This window comes from Equus quagga, chromosome 8, assembly GCF_021613505.1.
Source record: "Equus quagga isolate Etosha38 chromosome 8, UCLA_HA_Equagga_1.0, whole genome shotgun sequence".
Classification (NCBI taxonomy): Eukaryota; Metazoa; Chordata; class Mammalia; order Perissodactyla; family Equidae; genus Equus; species Equus quagga.
In genome coordinates this window covers 131,223,413-131,243,122 of record NC_060274.1, presented here as the reverse complement: position 1 = coordinate 131,243,122, position 19,710 = coordinate 131,223,413, and the positions used below count along the sequence as shown (strand labels likewise).

Genomic DNA, 19,710 nt, shown 5'->3' with positions numbered 1-19,710 from the left:
AATTCATCACTGCACCTTCCTTATTTCTGATAATTTAACTGTGGTTACATAAGAGAGTATTTGTGTTGTAGGAAATATGCACAGGAAACATGATGTGTTCAACTTACACTCAAATGATTCAGAAAAGAAACATATATAGAGAGAATGATAAAACAAATGTGGTAAAATGTTAACAACTGGTTAATGTGGGTCAAGAAGTTCTTTGTTCAATTCTTGCAATTTTCCTACACGTTTAAAATAATTTCAGGGGCCGGCCCCATGGCTGAGTGGTTAAGTTCACGCACTCCGCTGCAGTGGCCCAGGGTTTCACCAGTTTGAATCCTGGGCGCGGACATGGCACCACTCATCAGGCCATGCTGAGGCGGCGTCCCACATGCCACAACTAGAAGGACCCACAACTAAAAATACACAACTATGTACTGGGGGGCTTTGGGGAGAAAAAGGAAAAATAAAATCTTAAAAAAAAATTTTCAAAGTAAAAAGTTAAAGAATAACTCATATATATCTCACAGATCATCAAAGGTTATTGGAAAGTGAATACCTATCTATAAGTTTCACAAGCACAAGCAATATACAATGTTTATCTAAACTGATATTATTCTCTATAACATATACCATTGTGTATATTTTTAAATTATTAATATTGCCTTATTTTAATTTACAACAAATAAAGGAAACACTAACTGTCCCTCGGCCAATTTTAATTGTTAAAAATATTAAGCCAAATTATGTGAGATCAACATTAATTCTCAGAAATGATACAAGAAGGCTGGGTAACATAAAGTAAGTAACCGTGAACAACCAGGAAAAAATACGCTTCTGCTCATGTGTCACTCTTCCCAAACACATGACATGAACATTTTTAGCTTGTGTGTTCTTCAGTTCAGTAGTAAAAATAGCCTAAGATGCATTACAGACTTATGAGACTGATAATTTATATTACAGACAGTCCATGAGAGTGGTGTAGGATCTGTTCATGGGCAATCATAACCATAAAGTATAACCATCACACCAATAGGTTAACACTGTGGACACAGCAAAAAAACCCCACAAAATAAAACCAATACCAGAATATACAGACAATAACCAATGCTTAAATGATCCAGCTGAAATACTTAATGTAGCTAAAAATAGAGTAAAAAATAATAAATTTGGCGTTAGGGAAGCAGCACACACTGTGCGCCGTCTGACTTCACGTAGCCCTGTTCGACATTCTGCCACCTTTCTTAGTTATGAGGTAGTTTTCAAAGCACATGGCATGAAGGGGGTGTACCTTAAACCCCAAGAGAGGGGGTCGGGAACAGCTGGTGACAAACTTCAGCAGTTTGCGCTTTTCTTCATCCGTGAACCCCTCCACAACTCTCCAGAAGACTTTGATGACAGGGTGGTCGGCAGAATACCCTCCTATGGCCAAAAGAACAGACATTGTGTTAAAACAAGGTCACTGCAGAAGCGGGTTCTCCTGAAGGCACCAGAGCAACACACCACAAGAATGATTCCTTTTCCGTGTCCCGTCACAGGGAGGGACAGAGCTAGAGACTGAAGGCCACCTCTAAAGAAACACCTCTCAGTCTGTTCCTGGGAGCTGATGGGCTAGGACATGAGGGGGCAGAAATTTCCTTCAGAGGGATCAATGTACCAAAGGCCAGAATGAGGAATACCTTGGACTTACAAGATGAACCCTGGCAGCAAAAGATGCTGAAAGTGGTCTGAGTTTTAAAAACTCTCCTGGGAGTTAAAAATCAACCTCTGTAGACTGGCAGACCCGAAATAACAAAGAATTTACATGATTGGTCACACATCTAAAAATGGTAGGGGCTGGCCCCGTGGCCGAGTGGTTAAGTTCACGCGCTCCGCTGCAGGCGGCCCAGTGTTTCGTTGGTTCGAATCCTGGGCACGGACATGGCACTGCTCATCAAACCACGCTGAGGAGGTGTCCCACATGCCACAACTAGAAGGACCCACAACGAAGAATATACAACTATGTACCGGGGGGCTTTGGGGAGAAAAAATAAAATCTTTAAAAAAAACAAAACAAAACAAAAACCTAATGGCTTAAAACAACAATAAACATTTATTAAAAAAATTAAAAAATAAAAAATAAAAATGGTAGACACTGGAATTTTTATTTCTAATAGAGCTAGTTATTTTGCCAACACAATCTTTGTGTCTAAATTCATTTCATCACCTGTCCTTCTGACAATAGGTACAGACCACAGCTAGCATCCAACCCCAGCTCACGATTAGACCACCATTCTAACACATAATATCTGTTACTTATAGCTTTTAATCTAGTTAAGTGCTTCCTAAAACTGAAATAATTGCTATATATTGTTCCCTCATTGTTAATATACTACAGAAATAACATCAATAAAATATCTTAAGTGCATTAATTGGCACCAAAATGAGTATGATAATATTTTAAACCTATTTACCGGAATAGCTAAGATCATTAAAGGTATAAGCTTCCAGCGCAGACAGGGTAATACAAACAACCCAGGACAATTTCTTGGCAAAGGCAAGCTTGGATAGATTTCATTTTTTTAAACTTATGACTTGATAGTGGGGACGATGTGACCTTAGGTATTATTTGCCTTTACATAAACATTAGAGTTCAAATTTAGAGCAATAGAAATTAATTACAGAAAGGGGAGATACATGCACACACATAATATATGCACACAAATGTATAGATGTAAATGATTTTATCAAATTTATAGAGTTTTGCAACCACCACCACAATCTAGTTTTAGAACATTCCCATTTCCTAACTGAAATCCCACATCCACTCCACAGACAACCATGACCCGTGGTCTCCACAAGCGTGCTCCTACAGATGTTTCATCTGAACGAAACTACATTCACAGTGCTATGCAACTTTCACCACGGTCCATTTCCAAAATCTTTTCCAAAGTTACTTTGGAGGAAAGGCTGGGAAACAGCATTCAACAGAGCAGAGGAGTCTGGGTAGGTTTCTTTTTAAAAATTGTGGTAAAATGCATAATATAAAATTCTCCAAACGATCTTTAAGTGTACAATTCAGTGGCGTCAGTTACATTCACATTGTTGTGCACCCAGCACTGCTGTTTCCAACCAAAATTTCCTCATAACCCCAAAGAGAATGTCTCTAACCATTAAGCAATAACTCCCCATGCCCTCTCCCCCAGCCCCTGTAACCTTTAATCTACTTTCAGTGTCTAGGAATTTGCCCATTCTAGGCATTTTATATACGCTGAATCATACATGTCCTTTTGTGTCTGGCTTATTTTACTTAGCATAACGTTTTCAAGATTCATCCATGATGTAACACTTATTCAAACTTCATTCCTTTTTCAGACTTAGGAATAGTCCATTGTACGTATATACCACATTTGTTTACCCATTCATGTGTAGATGGACATTTGGGTTGTTTCTGTCTTTTGGCTACTGTCAGTAATGCAACATGAACATGGTGTACAAGTAAGTACCTGTTTCAGTCCTTGCTTCCAACTGCTCCGGGGAGAGACCTAGAACTGTTAGGTTATGTGGTAATTCTGTGTTTAGCTTTTCAGGGAACAGTTTTCCATAGTGGCTATTTTATATTCCCACCGGCAACCAACGAGGGTTTCAACTTTTCCACATCCTCATCAACATCTTCTGTTTCCTCTGTGTGTGTCTGTGTGTATGTATTTAAGATTAGCACCTGAGCTAACAACTGTTGCCAATCTTTTCATTTTTTTGGTTTCTTCTCCTTCTCCCCAAAGCCCCCTAGTACATAGCTGTATATTCTAATTATAAGTTGTTCTGGTCATGGCATGTGGGATGCTGCCTCAGCATGGCCTGATGAGTGGTACCGTGTCGGTGCCCAGGATCTGAACCGGCAAAACCCTGGGCTGCCAAAGCAGAGTGCATGAACTTAAGCACTCGGCCACAGGGCCGGCCTGTGTGTGTTTATTTAATAACAGTCATCCTAATGGATGTGAAGTATATCTCACTGTGGTTTTGATTTGCATTTCCCTAATGATCAATGATGTTGAACATCTTTTTGAGCTTACTGGCCATTTGTATATCTTCTTTGGAGAAATGTCTATTCAAGTCCTTTGCCTATTTCTGAATTGACCTGTCCTCTTGCTGAGTTGTAAGAGTTCTTTATATATTCTAGATACCAGACCCTCACCAGACACAGGATTTCCAAGTATTGTCTCTCATTCTGTAGGCTGTCTTTTCATTTTCTTGATAATGTCCTTTGATGCACACAATTTATAATTTTGATGAAGTCCAATTTATTTCTTTTTCCTTTTGTTGTTCATGCTTTTGGTGTCATATCTAAGAATGCATTGCCAAATCCAAGGTCATGAAGATTTACCCCTGTTTTCTCCTAAGAGCTTCATGGTCTTAGCTCTTCTGTTAAGGCTGTTGATCCATTTTGAGCTACATTTTGTGTAAGTGTGAGGTAGGGACACAGCCTCATTCTTTTGCAAAAATCCAGTTGTTCTACATTTAACTTTTTAAATAACTGTAAACTTTTCCAAAGAAGTTCTACCATTTTACGTTCTCACCAATCAAGAAGGTTCCAATATCTCCACATACTAATACTTAGTATTGTCCATCTTTTTGATTATAGTCATTTTACTGGGTATGTAGCAGTATCTCACTAAGATTTAATTTGCATTTCCCTAGCCATTAATGGTATTAAACATCCGCTCATGTGCTTATTTGCTTACAGGCCATTCATATATATCTTCTCAAGTGACACTTTTTTTTTTTGCCTGTTTTTAAATTTGGTTGTCTTGTTATTGAGTTGCAGAGTTCTTTACATATTATGAACACAGACCATTATTAGATATATTGCTTGAAAATATTTTCTCCCAATCTGTGGCCTGTATTTTCATTTTTCTTTTACTTTCTTTTCTTTTTGGTGAGGAAGATTGGCCCTGAGTTAACATCTGTTGCCAATCTTCCTCTAACTTTTGTACATGGGATGCCACCCCAGCGTGGCTTGATGAGCAGTGTGTAGGTCTGTGGCTGGGATCTGAACCTGTGAACCTCAGGCTGCCAAAGCGGAGCATGAGAACTTAATCACTACGCCCCTGGGCTGGCCCTCTTTTCATTTTCTTAACGGTATTTTTTGAAGCATAAAAGCTTTAATTTTGAGGAAGCCAATTTTCTATCAATTTCTTTTTTCTGGGTCATGCTTTTGGTATACAACTAAAAACTCTGTCTAATCCAAAAGTCAGAAAGATCTTCTCCTGTATGTTCTTTCAGAATTTTCACAGTTTGGGTTATAGGTCTCTGATCCTGTTGAGTTCATTTTTGCATATCGTGTGAGGTAAAGGTCTAAGTTCCTTCTTTCCATGTGGATATTGTCTCAGCAGCAATGAATTGCTGAAAATCAGTTGACCATAAATATAAAGATTTGTTTCTGAACTCCCAATTATGTTTCATTGATCAACATGCCTATCCTTGTGCCAATACCACAATGTCTTGATTACTGTGGCTTTAGAGTGAGTTTTAAATCACAATGTAAGTCCTTCAACTTTATTCTTCTACAAAATTGTTTTGGCTATTTCAGGTCCTTTACATTTCCATATAAATTTTAAAATCAGCCTGTTGATTTCTACAAAAAAGCTAGCTGGGATTCTGATAGGGATTGCACTGAATTTGTATATTAATTTGGAGAGAACTACATCTTGTCAATACTGAATCTTCCAAGCCATGAAAATGGACTGTTTCTCCCTTTATTTAGGTCTTCTTTAATTTCTCTTGCAATGTTTTGCAGTTTTCAGGGTACAAGCCTTGTGCTTACTTTGCTAAATTTGGATTTTATTCTTGTTGATGAAACTATGAATGGAATTGTTGATTTAGTCCCATTCTTGGATTGTAAATAGAAACAGAATGGTTTCTGTATATTGATCTATGCTGCAACCTGCTAAAACTGTTTATTAGTTCTAGTATTTTTTTCTTTTTTGTCATGTCATCTATGAGAAAAGACAGTTTTAATTGTTTCATTTTTGCTTTTCCAAGCTGGATATTTTTCCCCTCCTTGCTTCCTACCTATCTATCCGCCTGCCTACCTGTCGCTTTACTGTACTAGCTCGAAACCTCAGCATGATGTTGAAAAAAATGGCGAAAGCAATTGTGTTTGCCTTGGGCGGAGAGCATTCACCTTTCACCATTCAGTGACGTTGGCTGTGAGCTCTCTGCAGATGTCCTGTAGCAGCTGAGGAAGCGTCCTTCCAGTCCTAGGTTCTGGAGGGTTTTTAATCTTGACTGGGCAGGAGCTACTCAGATGCTCCAAAGCTGCAATTGCTGTTTTCTTTCTTTCTTTCTTTTTTCAGCATCCATTGAGATGATATGGGTCTTGTCCTTTATACCACAATACTGTGTATTACATTAATATACTTTCAGATGTATTAACCTTGCATTTACAGAATTAATACTACTTGGTTTAATCATTTTTATGTGCTGCTGGATTCACTTTGCTAATATTCTGAGGATTTTTGTATCTATGTTCATGAGAGATATTAATATATAATTTCCTTTTCTTGTATTATTTTTGTCTGCCTTTGCTAGCAGGCTAATACTGATCTTTGACGACAGAAATTCTCCCCTCACTCAGCCATAGCTGGAAGTCCTGAATAGGATATGTTTTTATAGCTTATAAAAACACGGTTTTTAAGCTATGTTTTATAGTTATAGAATAATAAGTATTATTCTACAAGAAATATTCATTTCAAAATATTTAGAAAAAAGAGAAAAGTACAGCGAAGAAAAATCACCTGTAATTTCATTAACTGTAAGTGACCACTGCCATTTTATAAAACTGAAATGGCTTTAAAGTTTTCTTGGTTTTAAGAAGCAAATTATGCACAGTGTATAATATTCAAATAATACAGAAAAGGAAACAAAATTTTAAAGAAGCAAAAATGACTTATAATCTATAATCTCACACCCACTTAATATTTTTGCATATCTCTTACTCAACTTTATTTTCATAGGTAGGGGGTCACATGACACATACTGATTCATCATCTGGTTTATTTAAGACTATAATTTAAATTTTCAAATATTTATAAAATACTTAAAAATGTCCATGCACATAATAAAGATAGGAATCAATGGCTCACAACTGCAAATCACTTTTATAATACATATTTAAGATTCTGCAGTTTTTTTCCTGTGAGCAATATTCATTCTAATTTCACCCCCCAAAACGCTTATATTCTTTAATAAGCAATTTAACTTCTAGGCTTTTCTCATTTAAAAGAATAGACTTTACACGTAGACAGAAATATATACAAAGTTGTTTACTACAGTGCAAAGTTAAATAAATCATAAATATCTATTTAATCTCAACAATTAGTTGCAAGAAGAGTAACACCTTGGATATATTTTTTATTTCTGATGCTAAACAAATGAATATTGTAAATTATATTACCACTAACTACATGAAAATACTAGAATAATAGACTATGATTAAGGAAAACACCAAAACAAAAGTGGTTGTTTTAAAGATGACTTTTTTCTTTCACTTGTTTCTTCACTGTTTCTGAGTATACATAATCAGGTTAATTAAAAAAAAAACCTCACAAATACCCAAGAGGTACACCAATTCCAACTTTGAACAACCTCGTTATGGTTTTAAATTGTTGTTTTTCTGATGACTAATGTTGCTGAGCTTCTTTCTTTTTTTTATTTTTAAAGATTTTACTTTTTTTCCTTTTTCTCCCCAAAGCCCCCCGGTACATAGCTATATATTCTTCGTTGTGGGTCCTTCTAGTTGCGGCATGTGGGATGATGCCTCAGCGTGGTTTGATGAGCAGTGCCATGCCCACGCCCAGGATCCGAACCAACGAAACACTGGGCCACCTGCAGCGGAGCGCGCGAACTTAACCACTCGGCCACGGGGCCAGCCCCCAACTGAGCTTCTTTCTATGTGCTTATTGGCCTTTTGAATATCTTCTTTTTGGTTTTTCATTTTCTTGAAGAGCAGAAACTTTTAATTTTATCAAAAAGTAAACTTTTTTTTTAATTTATTATTTTTTTTATTAATGTTATGATAGATTACAACCTTGTGAGATTTCAGTTGTACATTTTTGTTAGTCATGTTGTGGGTACACCACTTCCCCCTTTGTGCCCTCCCCCCACCCCCCCTTTTCCCTGGTAACCACCGATCAGATCTCCTTGTCAATATATTAACTTCCACCTATGAGTGGAGTCATATAGAGTTCATCTTTCTCTGACTGGCTTATTTCGCTTAACATAATACCCTCGAGCAAAAAGTAAACATTTTGATGAGGTCCCATGTTTTAGTTTTTTCTGCTACTGTTAGTGGGGTTTTGCTGGCCAGCACTATTCTTAAAAGCAAAAGACTGGAAGCAACTCAATGCCCATTAGGAGGCTTAGAAAGATATGTTGTGAAGAGAAAAAAACCACAAAATGCAGGATAGAGTATAAAAATGAGGCAAATAAGAATTGAATTTGTATTTATGTGTAAATATATAAAGATACCAGGAAGAGTGGTTACTTATGGTGGGGAGGGGGAAGGGAAGGGAGGAGCAGACAAACGGGAAATAAAGACAGGAAGAAGACTTCACCATATACCTCAAGACACATTCTGGCTTTTACACCATGTTAGTGAATTACCTATACAAAAAAGTATATTAAATATTGCTTTGGAAATATGATCATCTGTAACATAACATTTTCACAAATAACTAACCAGTAGTGATAACATACCTGAATAGTTTGTAAAGGATTTTAGGTCCTCTAGACTTATGGGAACTTGTGCACCAGAAATTAATACCTGGAAAAAAAGTTCAATTCATAAAATTTGAGGTAGATTTTAAGAAAGATTTTTCATGTCATGAAACAGCTGTCTCCAAGCGTCAGGAAGCAGTGCACCTGAATTTCCTGCTGATCAAACATCCGCAGCCACTCCAGGTTCACCACGTTGGCCAGGCCCTGCCTGAAAGCCAGGCAGTGCTGGCGGATCTGCCTGTTCAGCCTGTAGTCGGCTACGAGGTGGATGTACGCAATCCGATTGGCACTGGTGACAGGGATATCTTTTCCACCAAATTTTAGTTCAACCACCTGTGAATATTAAAATAAGTCTCAAAATTCTCAAAGTATGAGGATAGGGTGAAACAAAAGCAAGAAACAATGATTTCAAGGCAACTTGACTGCGTTGCTTTGTGACAAGAATTTAAGGAGAAAGCAGAGCGACCAGTGCCCACACCAGGACCTGCAGACTTAAAGACGCACCTCCACCGGGATGCTCCAAAGCCTGTCTCACGCACTGCGTACGGTCATTAACCACCCCTCTTTCTCCAAAGTACCAAGGAATGATGCAACAATGTAACGTGGCAACTTCATTGTAAAAAATGAGAAGTCACAAAAAGCAAAGATATGAACCAAATGATCAACACAAGTCAGAAGGGGTTTGTTTTGAAGAAAATACAGCTTAAGCAATTAAAGCTATAGTAAAATGATTACTCCTATTTGCTCAGATAAGAAGCATACACTCCTCTTTGTATTTCCATAATGTTATTACTACCGTAAAGTACTCTGAATATGATTTAAAGGATAGTGTTAATAATTAGAGATAACTGATCAGTTCATTTCTTATGTATCTCAACAGAAGTAGAACGAACAACTTCTATCTTTACGTAAGCACACGTAACCTGGGGGTCTAGGAGAGGCTCAGGAGCCCCAGAGCGTCAGTGAGAAAGCGCCGCACTAGAAGGGGCCTGGGCTCCGGCCCCTCTCCCTCACTTTAACTGTGGCCGTAGACAAGTTCCCCATCCCCGGGAACGTCTTTTGTTAATAAAACGGTGGAGTTTGCTTTGTCTGTCTTGGAATCGTGATTCTGTAAACTCATATAAACGAAGTTGACTGACAAGACACCAGAGACAAGCATAAACATTGAAGCCTAATTTACAAGAGTACATTTTTTAAATTCCTTGTTCACTAGTACTTAAACAAAAGAAAAGCATTCTCAGATGCACTGAGAGGAGGTAATCTATGCCAAGGATAAAGAAACATAAAATTAAACCAAAATAAGTGAACAAAGACGTTCCAGCGTGACCAAGTCAATAAGGGGACTACTGCTAGAGGAGCTAAGCCACGTTACCAAACAGGCGTCATGAGCCTGTGTTGGGGTAAAAGCAGAGAGACGCTTAGACTGTGGATTATGGGAAAACTATTAATTACTCCCCTGGTGATTTTCTTCACAGCCTTTGAGTTCTCTTGGTAGTCATCATATTCTAAGCAAAGACACCACCACTCTCTCCGGGCCGTGGCATTCCACCCCAATTTTTCAGCACTTTACAGGAAGGCTATTTTAAGACCCGCTGAAGAGTCTGACTTAAGCTGTTCTGTCCTGTGTCTGACGGCTACAAGACCGCCTCACCCGCACGCTACGAGCTTTATCAGCTTTGCCCCTTCTCGCCAGTTCATGCTGTCAGTGCTGGGACCACCAGGCCTAAGGAAGGGCTTTAAGCGCACTGTCTCCACTCTGGGGGGAGGACCAGACCCTCCTGAGCTCACTCTCCGCTGGCAGCCCATCTGTTACTCGCCTTAGGGGCTGGCTGCTCTATTTCAATATATAAAATATCACCCCTTCCTTTAAGTGGATTAACGGAGGGTAATAAATGATGATGTACTGTGTGATTTGGAAGACAAAGGACCCAGGAAGTGGTAAGTTAAAGGACTCCCAAAGCCCCCAATGCCCCTACCTAATCGGCCAGCACTGACATGTGAGTAACTTTAAAGTGGTTATACCATGGTAATTTAAACTCCTCTCTCCGGCTACCCCTAAACAAGGTGAATGATTAAAGTCATGTCAAAACTGTTCTAAGATTTCAGTTTTGAGGGGCACATTTAGCTCTTTAAACACAGAACCAGAGCAGTTCTTACAGCAAGAGCTATCTTCTCTCTGTCACTTCCGAAGGTCTACACTTCACGGCACTTTCTCAGAAGGCACTGGGCCCTCACATTACTTACTCATGCGAGCTCATTTAATCCTCACAGCAACTTACGCTCCTTTTGAAGATAAGGAAGGGGTTCTATGACTTGCCCAAGGTCACAAAGCAAAGCTGCAAAACCAGGACTTTGACCAAGGTCTCAGGATTCCAGTTCCATTCTTTGCTATCTAACAGGTGATTATTTACGGGTCCACCTTAAACCCTGAGCATTTTCCTGAAGGGAGATGTGTGTATAAATTAAGAGTCTAAAATTTCATGTTCCTTTCTAAGCAGGCTAACAAACAGCCATATTGATTACACTAAAGAAAACAAATTTGAGAGCAACACCATGATTTTAAAGGGAAGATTAATTAACATAACCTGCCAATATAATGCAGTATTTGCATATTACAAATCTCTAAATCATTATATTTTATAAACTTAAACCTGCGTAGAAGGCTATGTTTTTATACCTATTTCTACAGAAATCCATAAGATCTCCCCTCAAGTTAGGTGCTTTACTAGTGACTGTCTTAATTTTTCTAATTAGACTCTTTAGTATAATTATTCTTATGCATTATCATTTATAATTTCTTTACTCAGTGGGAATTTCTATGAATAATTGGAACATCTTAACTTCACACTTTTGCTTTTAACAGATTCCAATATTATCAGTGGTGCTTTAATGGAACTCTTACATATGCGACATTTCACTATTACCATCTATTTCAGAAGGAAAATGGGAAATCTTCCCATTAGCAAAGGCCTTGGACAGGTCATTATGAAACGGCCCTGAAGCATTCCTCTCATTTTAAACCACGTCACTAGGTGGCGCGAGGCTGCGCACTCACGCAGCATTACTATCTGTATGTCGACACTTTCCTTGTGACAGCGACAAATCTCAGCTTCAAAAAGAAGTCTGGATTTTGCAATGTTGAAACGTCAGCTTTGTAGTATGGAAGAGGAAGATGAAACAAAAGCAACTAAATAAGTTGTAACCAAATAAAATATGGCTTTGTTTTCCTCATTCTTATTTTATCTTACAGTGCTGACAGAGGCGACCAGGTAGTGAGAAGAAGTAGGAAGCCCAAGGCAGTATTATTTCCCTCATTTCTACTTAGGATTTAACCCATATCTATTTCTGAGATAGACAGTTTAAGATTTTATTTTTCCTTTTTCTTCCCAAAGCCCCCCGGTACCTAGTTGTATTTTCAATTGTAGGTCCTTCTAGTTGTGGCATGTGGGACGCCACCTCAGCGTGGCCTGACGAGCGGTGCCATGTCCGTGCCCAGGATCCGAACCAGCGAAACCCTGGGCCTCCAAAGCACAGCGTGTGAACTTGACCACTCGGCCACAGGGCTGGTCCCTGAGATAGTTTAAAGGTTAAGAAACAGACTGAAAATTCAACTACCACAAAGATGATCATTTAAAAAATATCCAGAAAGTTTCGATACCAGGATGTGTAAATGTTTGTGTGCTTTTTCGTTTCGTTTTTGAAGATCTCACCGTGGTGTACAAACCACGTAACACTTCTGCAGCCTCGAGAGGAAGTCGACAAAAATATACTCGGTTTCTGAATTTTCCTGAGGAGCTCTGTGTACCGCAACAGCACGAGGACACAGTCCGCCACACGCACTAGGACGGCGGTGACTTAGAGAGAGCGCAGAAAGCGGAAACAGCAAGTGCTGACGAGGGGGGCAAGTCGGAGCCCTGGCACGCTGCTAACGGGGATGCGAGATGGCGCAGCCCCTGTGGACAACAGCGTGGAGGCTCCTCACAAAGTCAAACACAGGGGCCGGCCCCGCAGCCGAGTGGCTAAGTTGGCGCGCTCCGCCGGTGTGGATCCTGGGCGTGGCTCCTCAGGCCACGCTGAGGTGGTGTCCCACACAGCATGACTAGAGGACCGACAACTAGAATAGACAACTGCGTCCTGGGGGGCTTTGCGGAGAAGAAGGACAAATAAATAAATAAATAAAATCTAAAAAAAAAAATCCTTAAAACAAAAGTTAAAACACAGACTGGCCATATGACCCACAATTCCACTTCTAGGTATATATACAAAAGTAATGAAACCAGGGACTCGAAAAGATAATTATGTAGCAATGTTTATGGCACTGCTATTTATGATAGCCAAAACAACTCTAATGTCCACTGACAGAAGAATAGATAAGCAAATGTGATAGATATGTACAATGGAGTATTAATCAGCCTTAAAAAGGAAGAAACTCTGGCACGTGCTACATCGTGGGCGAACTTTGAGGACATGATACTCAGCAAAATAAACCAGTCACAAAAGAGCAAATACGGTATGATCCCACTCACAGGAGATACTAGAGTCATCAAATTCATAGACAGAAAGCAGGATGGTGGCTGTCAGGGGTGTGGCAGAGGGACGGGGAGTTCAGCACAAGTGCGTCCTGCCTGCCCTACCCCCTTTCTGACTCAAAGAAAATCTGCTTAGTTCAAGATACAGATCTATGGAATGTAATTTTAAAAATGAAAATTACAGTTGAAGTCCTATCATTAAAATTTTTTTCATTGCTTAACCCCCAAGTTGTGGTTTCTCTGAATTCTGGAACCACCTGACCCGAAGAATACCCAGCCTGCCTCCAGGTCCTCCCTAACTTACAGAATCAAAACCTCAGCCTCCTTTGACAAGGGGCTCAAATATTTTCTTGTTATTCACTTTCCATTTAGCTCTGAAATGCACCTGTTTAGGTTGTCTTACACTGAAGCAGTGAAATACCTCAAATCAGCCATGGACTGAAACACTGGCTCTCTTTCTGAGGCCTAAATGGTTCCACAGATCTCTTGGCATCCAAGAGGAGGTCCAAAGTGGCTCCAAACTCCAGCCACTTCTAAATCTGCTTACCTACCCGGTGAGCTCACCACCACCCATTCGGGGGCTCTTCTAGGTAACCCTCCCTGAGCCACCTGGAGTTGAGCCCTCCTTCTGAGCTACTACTCAGCTATGCACATCTGACCGCACAGATCATATCTGTCTCCCTGGTCAGAATGTGTGAGCTTGTACAGTTTCAAAAACATCTCCTCTGTGTAGCATAACGGCTGCTACACAGAGAGTCATATGGTCTCATGAATGAGTGAAGAAAGAAAGACCAGTCATGGTAGGTCACAGGATACAAAAACGACCAGAACCGTAATAATCCACGCCTGTTCACTGTGTGCGCTCACCAAGACAGAACGCTGGTGCCTGTGACCGGGCCATTCGGTTAAAGAGCACCTGATGGGGGTCAACGCAGTCTCAGCAGAGAATTGACTGGACACTAAGTATCTATTTAATATGCAATTACTTTTAAGTTGGCAAAGCTGATGATTTTTGAAAGCCTGGATTAGAAGCCTAGTGATAAAAATTGAGAGAAAGAATTACAAAGTTTAAAGATAATATTTTTGTAGTTAAAATCCAACTACTAAATTCAGAAAAGATTATCTACATAAGGATAGCAGAAAAGACGCCTCTTCCTCATGAAAGAGACATACTTGCCTGAAACCCAAATATAAGTAGAAAAGCACAGCTGGTTACTTTAAAATCTAATAAAATGAGAGACGCTAACAGATATGACTTCAAAGGTCCTCAAACAATTTGATCTGTCTATATGCATTAAAAAAAGTGTTGTCAATTATGGGAACATGTGAACATATGCTCGAGTGGACAGAACAGTATGAAGAACCCCACGCCCACCACCAGGCTCAGAAAGCACCAGCTCCTGGCCAGTCCAGGCCATCTGTGCCTTCACCTACTGCCCTGTTCTCCTAATACCGAAGGCAAACCCCTGATGCCATCAATCCATCCATAAACAGTTCAGTATGCTGTACATGAATGTTCACTGCAGCATCACTCATCACAGCCAAAAGTGGACCCGAACACCTACCGAGTGGGCTATTCAAACAATCGACATCATTCGGCCAGAAAAAGGAATCAAGTACTGATGCCTGCAACAAGTGAGCAAAGCCAGTCACAAAAGGCCACATCCCGGGAGACTCCAGTTATGTGAAATGTCCAGAACAGACAACAGCACAGAGACAGAAAGCGGATCAGCGCTTGCCTAGACTGCGGGTGGCAGTGACTTGCTATGGGCACATGGTCCCTTTGGGGTAATGAAAATGTCCTAAATTTAGATGTTAGTGATGGTGGCACAACTCTGTGAATACACTAAACTGTATTGGACACTCTAAAGGGTGGATTTTATGGTATGTATATTATATCTCAATAAAGCTATTATTTAAAAAATTAGTTTTACTCTCTAATATACGTTGTTTTTTTTAAAGGATAAAAGTAACAAGGGCAACCAGATGGACAACAAAGGTCAGAAAAAACACCCCAGTGAGCAGCTTTAGAGCGTCGAGGTCCACTATGAGTAGGTGAGGATGGAGCACTGACCAGCCCCAGGGCTCTGTCGGGTAGGTGCTAACCTGCACTGCCGGGAACCAAGAGCAAGACAAGAAACAAGGCGCACCTCACAGCCACGAGACCGTAAGTCCCCAGAAGGATGGGCTGAACACGCAGGACAGCGCCTCACTGCGAGGTGCTCAGCTGGACCCAGCTGGTGGCACAACTGAGGCCAGGGCTCAGGAGCTTCAGGGTCCCACTGACCCCCTGATTTCCAATGCTCAGCCACTGGAATTCTTCTAACAAACGTGCAAAAGCGCAAATGATAGAAAGCAACTGTATCTTCACACAGAAAGAAATACGTGGGTGTGTGAATCCTCTGCCTCGTCACCCTGTGAATAAAAGCTGGGCGTCAGGAACAAACGAGACAAGGAAGTGCTTCTCACCTGGGCTTCTCCGAGGTCATTGTTCACCACAGTGAAGTTGAGCCCGAGCTCCTCCACATCACCCTCATAGCTCTTGAGAAAAAGCAGATTCTTATACACTTCAGGATCTAACGAAGCGAGATGGTGAATGTCCACATCTGCACTGGTTCCAAGCAACTTGGACAGAAAAAAGCCAGCAAAGGGCAATTCCACCAGCATGTTCTCATAGAGAGCCTTCAAATAAGAACAACGAACAATGATTAGCATTTCGTGGGAATCTTTTTCCATACTTTCTAAAATAAAAGATGTCTATGTTCATTTGATACTTAGAAGTCTAAGATAGCAGATACTTTTCCTCCATAACAATGACGAGGATGGCGGAAGCTAATGTTTGGTGAGCGTTCACCACGTGCCAGGCCACAGGTTAAGCCTTCAATGCACGCATGCAGTATGTCAAAAATTCGAGAGCAGACTATCAAAGAATTTTAGGGCTGAAATAGTCAAATGTTAATACCAGTGGGAATTTTTAAGAGTCAAATCCTTCATGGGACAACAGAGGTTGGCAAGCATTTTCTGTGCAGGGCTTTGCGGGTGTATCCGTTTCCCGGGCCTGCTGTAACACAGTGCCACCAACGGGGTGGCTTGAAGCCACAGAAACCTAGCATCTCACAGCTCTGCAGACCGAACCGAGATCAGAGCCATGGGGCCAGGCCCTCGGGAGGCTCGGGAAGGGTCCTTCCTCGTGCTTTCCAGCTTCTGGTGGTGCCAGCAGTCCCTAGGGATCCCCGGCTTGTAGCTGTGTTACTGCAAACTCTGTCCCTTCACATGGCTGCCCTCCCATGTGCGTCTCATCTCCCTCTCCTTTCTCTTCTGAAGATGCCAGTTACTGGATTTGGGGCTACTCTAACCCAGCACAACCTCATCTCAGTTTGATGACACCTGCAAAGACTCTTTCTTCTAATAAGGTCACATTCACAGGTACAGGGTATTAGGACTTGAGTATATTTTTGGGGGGGTCACAATTCAATCTACTATAGCAGGCCAGACTGTCTCAGTCACCACCCCTCCACTCTGCCTTTATAGCACAAAAGTAGCACAGACAACACGTGGAAAGCTGTATATCACAGTTGCATTTCATGAGATTTCCAACTCAAGAAATATTCTTCTTCTTTAGAGTCTTTTTCCAACCATCAAATGGAAAAAGCATCCTTAGCTTACTGGCCATACGAAAATAGGTGGCAGGCTGGATTCGGCCCATAGGCTGCAGTCTGCCAACCTCCATTCTAAAACGAAGAAATCAGACATCAGAATTCTGAGGATCGTCCAGATATTATGAGTTGGTACGTGGCAAAATTGGTATCAAAACCCAGATTCCTGACACCCAAATCAATGTTTTCACTCTAAGTCACTGTCTACCTTTACGTATAAGGATTGCAGTGCATAATTATTTTTGCATTTATCTATATTAAAGTATAATTTATACATAGTAAAAGAAAATGTACAACTTCTTAGTTTGATAAATTATTACATTTGATTACACCGGTGTAAAGACCACTCAGATCAAGACATAGAACATTTACACCCTCCCCAGGTCAAGTTCGCTCACGCCCTTCAGTCAATACTCTCCCCCAGGTTAACCCCCAGTCTGTTATCACCACAGAGAAGTTCTGCCAGTTCCAGAACTTCATAAATGGGATTACACAGTATGTATTATATCTGTGTTCTTGCGACACAGTATTTCTGAGATTCCCCTATGCTACTACTCTTTTACTTACTGCTGTGTAACAGCCTTCCCCAGTCACCTGATGACGGACACTGAGCTGTTTCCATTTGGGGGTTATGATTAGGTAAAGCTGCTATGAAGAGTGATGGACGAAGCTTCCTGTCGATCTGTGCTGACTTCTCCTCAGTATACACTGAAGAGAAGAACTGCTGACAGTGGAAGGATTGGGCCACAAGGTAGTTTAACTCTGTTAGACACTGACACCCTATTTTCCAAGATGCAATGATTTTTTCACCACAACCAGCAATGCTAGAAGTCTGCAATGGTCTCCATCCTCACCAATTATTAGTATTGTCAGTCTTTTAAATTTTAGTTATTCTGGTGCAATGGGGTATCTCATTGTGGTTTTAATTTACATTTCCCTGATGACCAGTGGTATTAGACTAAATTAAGTGTTGGTATTACTATATTAATCACCAGAGATACCCCAGCAAAAGAAAGTGGGAAGTAAAATTATGTAAGTTTTCCAACATAATGTCAGGGTTCACCTGGCATGAAAAATGTTCTTATAGTCTAAGGCTGTAAAATGCAACAAGGAATCAGGAATGTTGTATAAAATTTTCAGATGCATTCTTATTATTTTATTCTAACAGAGGACTGACTTGGAAGTCACAACAACTCTTTCTTGTCAAAAATGTTCTAATGAAAATAATAGTCACCACTCAATGAATGCCTGCCACGTGCCAGGTCCTATGCTGAGCACCCGACATCAGTGATCTCATTTCCATCTGCCCTATTTGGAAGGTCTCCTAACTGTAAGGGAAGAGTGATTCTTACATGGGAGTCAAGGGGAAATCTAGATTTCCTCTACAACGTCCATTTTTCTTAGAATACATCTAATCTGCAAAGACATGTATTCACTACAACCCTCTGAGACGCTCCCATGACTGCAGCCTCCCACCTTCCCCGGTGAGAGGGCAGTGGTGTCATTACCCCCACTCGGTGAAGGAGAGCTGGAGGGACCGCAGAAGGACAGACAGAGTGGGCGAGGGCTGGACTAACCTCACTTTAGAAACCACTGCAATGAGCTATGCTTTGTGGGCTATGTTGTGACACAGTCAGATCTTCTTTAAACCACTGTTTTAGGATTTGAGCGCTATTATGCTACTCAAGGACTACCAAAACAAAAACAAAATTTAATCTAAGGGGTCATCATTCAGCCATGAAACTAACTTCAGAAGTCACTCTTCCAAGAGGCCATTTACCTGATCACATCCATATACACTAAATGTGAAACATGAGGGTTTAAAGAGACAGAACTGGGGCTGGCCTGGTGGTGCAGTGGTTAAGTTAGCACACTCTGATTCAGTGGCCCAGGGTTCCCCGGTTTGCATCCTGGGCACAGACCTACACACCACTCATCAAGCCATGCTGTGGCAGAGTCCCACATACAAAACAGAGGAAGATTGGCACAGATGTTAGCTTACCCACAATCTTCCTCAAGCAAAACAAAAAAGAAAAGAGGAAGTTGGGCAACAGATGTTAGCTCAGGGCCAATGTTCCTCACCAAAAAAAGAAAGAAAGAAAGAAAGAGAAGGACAGGTCTGTGTGAATTAACTAATATGAGCGCAAACAGTTTCTAGAGCACTGGCACTATGCTCCCTCAATCTTCTAGCAGATATGAAATTTTCGGCCTATGTGCCACTGCTCACCTTGGTTCAAGTGAACCCTTTCCTTAGTCATAGCTCCCAGTACAGGTACAGTAATTAATCACCTATTTCCCACGTGGTAGTCTATAAAATAACTGGTCCTTAACCAAATACACCCAGTTTACACACTCACATGACTATTTTCACTTCTCCTCCTAAACCACCAGAGAATGCTGACACCCCTTGAGATGTACATTTTAAAGTCTCACCCACTAACACGACTGGAGGAAACTAGGCAATAGCTATCAGACCTCCATCCATCCAACCATCCAGAGTGCACTGGCTTCGTGTTCCAGAAAGCTCCTGACAGGCATGTGGAGCGACATTTTCCCCAAGGCTGGCGTGTCTAAGAAGCTCAGGTTCACCACCTGTTCACTGCAACTTCATAACACCCCCTCCAGCTCAGACCACAGATGCGTTTTGCCAAGGAAACTGAAGTGCTATTTCCCAGAGCTTTTATTTCTGATTTGAAGACTAATGATTACCCAGTTAATTTTGAAAGGATGGCAAAAAAGGACTTCTTAATGAGAGGGTGAGCAACAAAATGGAGACCGGCACTGAA

At 40.8% G+C, this 19,710-nt stretch overlaps 1 protein-coding gene across 1 annotated transcript in view; it reads right to left on the bottom strand.

The window, feature by feature from the left end:
* Positions 1-19,710, bottom strand: part of UBE3C (ubiquitin protein ligase E3C) — a 123,291-nt gene that overhangs the window by 9,059 nt on the left and 94,522 nt on the right. Inside the window, exons 19-22 of the mRNA XM_046669080.1 lie at positions 15,738-15,950; positions 8,884-9,072; positions 8,719-8,785; positions 1,274-1,404 (exon numbers count right to left, since the gene is read on the bottom strand). Of these exons, the coding sequence (XP_046525036.1) occupies positions 1,274-1,404; positions 8,719-8,785; positions 8,884-9,072; positions 15,738-15,950 (600 nt within the window). The remainder of the gene's footprint in view (positions 1-1,273; positions 1,405-8,718; positions 8,786-8,883; positions 9,073-15,737; positions 15,951-19,710) is intronic.